The sequence below is a fragment of the Leuciscus leuciscus genome (assembly GCF_965113295.1).
Source record: "Leuciscus leuciscus genome assembly, chromosome: 24".
In the NCBI taxonomy this organism is placed as follows: domain Eukaryota; kingdom Metazoa; phylum Chordata; class Actinopteri; order Cypriniformes; family Leuciscidae; genus Leuciscus; species Leuciscus leuciscus.
In genome coordinates, this window is record NC_138723.1 from 22,548,950 (window position 1) to 22,557,475 (window position 8,526).

The following is an 8,526-nucleotide window of genomic DNA, read 5'->3' on the forward strand; positions in this document are numbered from 1 at the left end:
TTTACAATATATTGCCCATAAAAGATTACCGAGTTAACATTCAGGATTCACAGTGTTCCAGAACTGTGAAGCTACGGCAAAAACTGCAGGGAAGACATTAGTGCGGTCTGCACTATCTACAAACCATCACAACATTGTTGCATGTATATGAATAAGACAATCCTTGTAACATGTTATGTTTATATTTTCATTCTTGTTGCTGAATTTGATAAAGGCTTCTGTCATCAAATAACATGTTATATGATAATAACAGCACAGGCTGTTTATGACTGTTTCTCACAGGAATCTGCCTGGTTTCTCGTCCACTGAAAGCAAAGAACGCTACAGTCAAGTTAAAGGAAGGACGGCCATGCAGAATGCCAGCAATTCTGCCCCCAACAACTCCCTCATTCAGCCTGCAGGATTTTACATTGTTGCCTTGAGTTCATTGCCTTACAATAACATCTATGTCATGTTCCTCACTGTGCTCTATGTGATCACAGTTAAATGCAATGTCTTTCTGATCATCATCATTTTCTATGACCACCGACTGCATGTCCCAAAGTTCATGGCTGTTGGTAATCTGGCTTTGGTTGATCTTGTTCTCAGCACTTCTCTTGTGCCTGGCATGATAAAGACTTACCTTGTTTTAGATAATTTTGTGCCATTCAAACTGTGCCTTGTGCAAATGTACACTTACTATGCTTTTATATTCCTTGAGTCGTTTTCCATATGTGTTCTCTCTTATGACAGATTCATTGCGATCTGCTTGCCTTTAAGACAGGAGTCTATAAACACAAACAGTAGAATGGCTTACATAATTGGTGCGGTTTGGTTCTTTGGTCTTACTACAGTACTCTACGGCACTTCATCCATCCTGACCCTCTCATTTTGTGGCTCTCTTAAAGTCAACAGCTATTTTTGCGATTATACACCTGTTTTAAGACTCGCTTGCGGCGATACGACGCACCAATGGAATTTTGCCACTGCTTTAACTATACTCTTCATGGTTGCACCTTTTACTTTTATTTTCTTGACCTACATTGGTATATTAATTGCTGTATTTAGAATGAAAAATAACCAGAGCCGTTATAAGGCGCTGGCCACGTGCACTGAACACCTTGTGTTAGTGGCCTTATTCTTCATTCCAATTTTAATTATCTTCAATATTGGATTTTCTGGAACTATTATAAACCCAAATGTAAGAACGGTGTGCTTGTCTTTGTCGTCCCTCATCACACCCTGTGTGAATCCCATCATTTACTCATTGAAAACTAAAGAGATTAGAAGCAGGATTTATTCGTTGTTAACACGCAGACTGTCTGTTCATGCTTTGTAAAATGCACATTAATGTAGAACATAATTGTGATTCAATTGATATTATACATGTTATTAATATTATTTTGGAGGCATTCTGGGATGCTTCTTTGTATTATTTTGTGGTTTAAAATGCTTTTTTTTAAATGTAATTCTCCCAATTCTACATTTGCTCTGCATGTAACTTGTAAAAATGATTTTTGCTTGATCAACTCGCACCATTTAAAAGTCAAAGAAAGCACATCTCCATGTTTTCTCTCATTGTGCTAGATACTGTACGCAGCCAGTTTTTGTTTTCGCTTTGCATTCAAAAATCCTTTAAATAATGCAAATTCTTGAAGTTCATAAATAATTTAAGAATGGATGGACAGAAAGAATATAAGTGTGATAACAATGTTATATATTCACAAAATGTTTACACCTGTGAAAAAGCTGTCAATAATGTGAGTTATTAACTATATAAACTATATTTATATTTATTTTTTTAACATAAAGTCTTTCTTTTAACTGCTCTGTTTAAAACTTTATTTACCCTGTATCCTATGTCTCTGATTAAAATCAAAAGCTGCTTGGTCTTCAAAGTGCAAAGCTGGTGCCATGTTTAACTACTTCAACAAGGTCAAAACCGTTGGCTCAATGACCAGCATTTGTTCAGAAAGTTAACCTAACACAAAGGGATTTATTTCACCCAAAAATAGAAATTCTGTCATCATTTTCTCACCCTCAAGTTGTTTGAAACCTGTATGAATTTCTTATTTAAGTGATATTGACAAAATAATTCCCATACTATGGAAATTAATGGGGTCCATCAGCTGTTTGTTTACCCATATTCTTCTTTTATGTTCAGCAGAAGAAATTCATACAGGTTTGGAACAACTTGAGGGTGAGTAAATGTTGACAGAATTTTCATTTTTGGGTGAACTATCCCTTTTAGACAACAATAAATAATATACATGAAACGTGTAGAAAAACTATTTTGACTTGATTTCGTGAACAAGTGGCTTCAGTCCATTGCTATTTTGTGATATAACATTGACATCTAGTGGATAACGATTGTAATTACATGTACTGTCATTTTACTTACGTCGATGAATAGACTCGGACTTTTACCAATGTAACACATTTCCTGTTCCTGATATGAAATGTGCCCGGCTAGACAAGTTATGAAACCTTTTTGAAGTAAACTCTTGATATCATCACAAACTGCAAAGGCAAGTTTATTTAAATATTACATCTTTAAGAGTTTTTTCTACACGCGAGCGTGAAAGAAAAACGAATACGTTACTGATATACGACCGGTTTGTTTACATACATTTTCTTCGATCGTTATAATAACACACACATCTTTAAATTATCGTTTTTCTGACAGTATGGCATCGGCTCCTTCCCCATCCCCACACAACCGGAGCAGGAGTGAGGATGAGAATGAGGATGATCCATTGGATGGGATGATCTCCAGGACAGGCTGTGCTGAGCTTCACTACGCTCTGCAGGACTGTATGGCTGAGAATCAGGACTGGAGGAAGTGTCAGACTGAGGTTCAGAAGTTTAAGGAGTGCATGGCCACCTACCAGAACACTCGAAAAGAGCAGCTCCTGAAGCAAAGGACGTCAGCTACACAATCTGCCTGATGTAACGGCTGCACAATAAAACATATCCATCTCGTTTTCTTAACAAAATGCATAGTGTCAAGAATGCATAGACAGAAATACTTCAATATGCAGGCCTACAATATAGGCCTACATAGCATTTATTACACAGTGACCAGAAAGATACCAAACAAAGGCTTTTACACTAGTCTCAGACTTTTGGACATGTCGTCTTGTGCTGGGTTGAATATTAAACTCCACAATTTTTTATATATACTTTGGTTTGAGCAGATGTAGCCATTTTGCAATGTGCTCAGGTGCTATATTGAACTTAAAAACTGGACAATTGTATTAAAGAAACATTCCTGGTGTTTCTTTTTTCCCCCTTCAAAATATGTTTAAATTGAATCGGTCTTTAGGTTTTTTTGTGCATCTTTCTATATTGTTTATCTTTTGTGGATTACCCTTTAACAAAAAAAATAAAAAATAAAAAATCATCCTGCATGAAGTGATATCATTTTAGAGGGAATACAACAGCACATTAGTATGTTTAGTAGTAGATTTGTCTGGTATAACAGTATGTGCTGCTAGTTGGAACTGAAAAAAGGTAATTGTGAGTTTATATCTCACAATTCTGACTTTTTTCCTCACAATTCCAAGTTTATAACTCACAATTGTGAGTTTATACCTAAACTTGGAATTGTAGGAAAAAAGAATTGTACAATAAACTCACAAGTGTGAGAGAAAAAAGTCAGAATTGTGAGAGAAACTGGCGGAAACAAGCTTCCACAATGTTGTGTCTGAGCTTTACTAGTGTATACGTCTGCTTTACTCTTTTCTAGTAGTACGTCCTTAAATTATAACACAAGCATGTTTATTTTTTTTTAAGTTACGGAGATCAAAAAGTATACCAGAAGCCACTGATGTGTGTAAATAAACAAATCACAATGAATAAAATTAGCAATTACAATTAATTGTTACATAGGCCACTGGACTGTGTGTGAGTACTCTTACTCTGGCTGTTTAGATATGAAGAGGTATCAGCCCCTCATATTGTTAATTGACTGTGACTGATTTCTTCTAATGTCAGGCCTCAATAGGATAGCAAAGCATAACACGTGAGTGTGACTATTACATTAACAGAACCACTTCTGCATCTTATAGTTTGACTGAACATTTGAAAACTGTTCATGCATGTTCATGGTATTGTTTATAACTGTGACAGTAAGGAATGTCAGTAATTTGAGTTTAGTCTGATGACCACTAGATGGCACAATTTTAAGGGGTATTTAGGTGGATATAGTACATAAGGCTTCTAGTCATTCAGGTCAAGTGTGCAATAAAAAAATAAATTGAATTCATTGTAAAGTAATTTCTTTTGTAATTTATTATTAAAGGGATAGTTGACCCCAAAACCAAACCAAACCAAAACCAAACAGTTGATGGACCCTATTGACTTCCATAGTATTTTTTTTTCCTACTATGGAAGTCAATGGGGTCCATCAACTGTTTGGTTACCGACATTTTTCAAAATATCTTCTTTTGTGTTCAGCAGAAAAAAGAAATTCATACAGGTTTGAAACAACTTGAGGGTGAGTAAATGATGACAGAATTTTCATTTTTGGGTGAACTATCCCTTTAAACGTTTAAGAGTTTTGCCACACAGAACTAGATTCACTTTTAATGCCAATACGATGACACACAGATTCCAGACATTGTTAACAATCACTTTGGCTAATCATTTTCTTGGTTTAAACGGTGATAAAACTCAAACTTATTGGTTCTCCTCATCAGCTCCATAAAGTTGGCCAAACAGCTCTTATCAATGATGGTTCAGTGCTTGAGTTTTAAAAGAATTGAAGGAATCTAGGAGTGATCTTTGATTCTTCATTGACATTTGACCCTCATGTACAAAATGTTGTAAAGACTTCTTTATTAATCTTGGAGTTATTTCAAAATTGTGTCTAATGCTATCCCTTTTAGTTGCAGAAAAGTTAATTAATAGGATTTGTTTCTTCTCCTATTGATGAATGTAATGTGCTTCTTACTGGGATTTCGAAAGCATACTCTAAATAAGCTACAGTATGTTCAAAATTCTGAAGCCATTTTGAAATCATTGCACTGGGTACCAGTCAAATCAGAGTTGATTTTAAAGTTATTATGCTCACATACAAAGCACTCCATGGACAGAGTCTGGCTTATTTACCTCAGCTTTTAACACCATATAGGCTATTCCTAAAAAAAAGTATTTGCTCTTCTCAGCATGGTCTGTTGGATGTCCATCAAACACAGTTATGTTCCATGGGTGAAAGAGCTTTTTATCTGCTCCCAGGTTGTGGAACCAACTTCCATTTGAAATATGGGAAAATTCCATATTCTCTTGGAATTTTTAAAACATATTTGAAATTTTTTTTTTCTTAGCTACTGTTGATTATGCTAACATTGTTGATTTCTTGTTGTTTTAATACACCAATGTACTATTGTTGATTTATTTGGTGTTTTCCTTGTATTTTTACCTTGTAAAGCACTTTGAGAAGCTCCTTTAAAGAAAATAAAGTTATTATTTACCCTTTAATATATTATGTCTTATTCTTTCATTTCTTTATTGTTTTTGCTAACAAATGTCTGTAATGCAGCGGCCTAAATTACAAATCCAACTGCAGATTTTGGAGTGAATTTTCCTTGGTGATGTCACTGTAAATTACAACAAAGGAGCCACACAAATTCGGATCAAATTTTTTTATTTGAGCACTGTAATGTTAAATTCTAATCACACATGAGAATACAATTATTTTATAATATCTAACATCAAACCCGCCAATCCTGATCATTTGTTAAATGATGATTTGATAAATGATTTTAGTTAAATAATATAGTTTGTCCAATATTTAAATGTAAGAAACTGTATCAGGTTTCTGTCATACAATCATTAATAATAATAATAATAATAATGGGACAAGGACCTGTATTTATTTTCTCTGTTTCACATTTTTTTCTGAAATAGTGTTCACCTTGCGTCGTTTGTACAGTTCTTTTATGGATTGCATGACCTCCTCTGTCTTTAGAGTGTATATGATGGGATTCAGCATAGGTGGTATTATTTGTGTCAAGGAATTGTTAATTATCCGGGAGTTTTGATCAATAGATGTTGAAATGGATTTAACATTTACACTTAAAATTGGAAGATAAAAAATTGCCACTAACATGAGATGTGAGGTGCAGGTTTTCATGGCTTTGATGCGATCAGCACCATGAGCAATCTTAAGCAATGCTGCAGCAATGCAACAATATGTGAGGGTTACCAGTATCACTGGCATGCAAATCAGAAGACCAACACAAATATATGCCAAGAGATAATTTATGAAATTACTATTACAGGAAAGGCTGATGACAGGACCGTGATCACAGAAATAACTATTAACCACATTAGTTCTACAAAAAGATAGTCTGTTGACTAAACCCACAAGTACAGCAAAAAAAGTCACAGAAAAAATCCACATACTGCCTATGATGAATGACATGGATGTTTTGGTAATAACTGCATGGTACTTTAGAGGAAAACAAATAGCAACCAGTCTGTCATAAGCCAAGGCAAGTAGTGTCAAAGACTGCACATTCATGAAATGAAAGACAAAAAACATATTCATCAAGCACTCTTCATATGAAATCTCCTGGCGCTCAAATAAAAACATGTCTATGAGTTTTGGAATCATAGCCGAGCTTCCACACAGATCAGAAAGGGCCAGATTAAAAACGGCAATATATTTGGCTGTGTGAAGTCTGCGGGCCAAATAAATGATACACATGATAAATGAATTCCCTAAAACAGTCACAGCATATACAAAACACAAGAACACATAGTAGTATTTTGCATATGGCACATTAGAAAAACCATTGATGAAAAATGTTGCAGGACGAACAAAAGTCTCATTTGCAGAGGCGTTGCCTGTTGTCTGGAATGCTGTGTTACCTGTGATAAAGAACTATTTTTAGATCATTAACAGAATATTAAAATAATGATTTCAGTGTATTTGTCAGTATTGCTTGGCACCACGATTCATGTAATAACCCTTGTCTTTATAGACCAGCCTTCCTAAACAGTTTTGATGAATAAATACAGTACAGTGTGTCTAAAAAGTACAATACAAATGAATAGGGGACGAACTTTTATAATTAGAAAATCAGACTGGCACAAGATTAAAGATGCTGCACTTACAATTTATGCTTCAAGTAACACAAAAACAAACACTGTTTCACCTTTAGTAATTCTATAACATTCTATAATACACAGTGTACTTTAATGATAATTACATTAAAATAAATGTACAGATGAGAGGAATTCCATACTATAACTGGAACACAGTTGGTATTCTAGATGAAAACATGATCATTTTTTTTATATGCCTTTGCACAGATGCTATAAACTCCTTTGTTATAAATGTGTAGATTATAGGGTTAAGCATTGGAGGAAGTGCAGAGGTCAGAGAAAGAATAATTATTGTAGTGTTGATGTTGACCTGAAAGACATATTTTAGGCAGATGGGCACATAAAATACAGCCACTAATATTAAATGAGCAGTACATGTCTTTGTGGCTCTTTGTGGGGTTGTGATTCTGAACAATGCCACAGCTATGCATGTATATGAAAAGATCATACAAAGTACTGGAAACATGATGATCACCTGAAACAAAACACTTATGATGACACAGCTTGGGAAAACAGACCTGTGATCACAGAAACGAAGGACTATGACGCTAGTTCTGCAGAAAGAAAGTCTAGTCATGAAAACTGCTGCCGTTATTGTTTGCATCAGTGCCAATGTCCATAAAGCACCAATCATAACAAGCATTGATCTATGGATCACAATCATATGATACCTCAGTGGTAAACAAATAGCTACTAAACTGTCAAAAGACAGAACAGTGAGAGTTTGTGACTCCACTGAAACAAATAACATATTGGACATGCACAATCCATACGAGATCAACTGATTCCCAAACAAAACTGCATCCAGAAGCTGAGGGATAACAGCGGTATTTTCACAAATGTCAGTCAGTGATAAATTAAAGACAGCGATATATTTAGGAGTGTGAAGATTTCTGTCCGTAATGATAACAAACATGAGGCAGGAGTTTCCTAGACAAGAAATAAAGTAGACAATAAACAGGAATATATAATAATATCTCATGTGAGGTATACCAGAGAATCCAGCAGACAGGAAGGAAATATTCCTATTTCCAGTGACCTCTTGAATCATGTTCAAATGCTTTTTTTCATCCTGTCTGGGCAGAAAAGCAATTTTACAATTTATATAATAATAATAAAAATGAATAAATAATGAATATGATATACTCACAGTTAGGCCTTAGTAAGGTTTGCTCAGGCTGCAGACTTTCCCTGATTTATTATATATGCTAAATAAAGCAGCGTTCGTCTCTTCAGCCTATCATTGACTCTGACAGTTTCCAGCAATGCCACACCTCTAGAGCTGTCATCTAGCCAATCAAAGCACAGCACTGACAGTAATGATAAGGATAGTTAATGTATCCTTGTTTCTCCTGGATGTATTGCCATTATTTCTTGGCCCATAACTTGAGCTATAAATGTAAACTGATGTATAACTAGCATATAAAAGGATAT

The 8,526-nt window shown here is 34.9% G+C and overlaps 4 protein-coding genes across 4 annotated transcripts; 2 read left to right on the forward strand and 2 right to left on the reverse strand.

Annotated features, from left to right (window-relative positions):
• Positions 1-349: 349 nt before the first annotated feature.
• LOC309488848 (olfactory receptor 10A2-like) lies at positions 350-1,318 on the forward strand (the record flags this gene model as incomplete). Its single annotated transcript, XM_082157264.1, has 1 exon — positions 350-1,318. One exon carries the CDS (start codon positions 350-352, stop codon positions 1,316-1,318), a length of 969 nt encoding a protein of 322 aa, XP_082013390.1.
• A 1,064-nt stretch (positions 1,319-2,382) lies between these two features.
• Positions 2,383-3,877, forward strand: coa4 (cytochrome c oxidase assembly factor 4 homolog). Its single transcript, XM_082158498.1, has 2 exons — positions 2,383-2,507; positions 2,666-3,877. Exon 2 carries the CDS (start codon positions 2,667-2,669, stop codon positions 2,925-2,927), a length of 261 nt encoding a protein of 86 aa, XP_082014624.1. The 5' UTR covers positions 2,383-2,507; position 2,666; the 3' UTR covers positions 2,928-3,877.
• A 470-nt stretch (positions 3,878-4,347) lies between these two features.
• or42a9 (odorant receptor, family 42, subfamily A, member 9) lies at positions 4,348-6,753 on the reverse strand. Its single transcript, XM_082158482.1, has one exon. The coding sequence runs from the start codon at positions 6,689-6,691 to the stop codon at positions 5,855-5,857; it is 837 nt and encodes a 278-aa protein (XP_082014608.1). The 5' UTR covers positions 6,692-6,753; the 3' UTR covers positions 4,348-5,854.
• Positions 6,754-7,231: 478 nt separating this feature from the next.
• On the reverse strand, positions 7,232-8,143 carry LOC309488849 (olfactory receptor 1M1-like; the record flags this gene model as incomplete). The annotated part of the gene is made up of 1 exon (XM_082157265.1): positions 7,232-8,143. One exon carries the CDS (start codon positions 8,141-8,143, stop codon positions 7,232-7,234), a length of 912 nt encoding a protein of 303 aa, XP_082013391.1.
• Between the last annotated feature and the right edge of the window lie 383 nt (positions 8,144-8,526).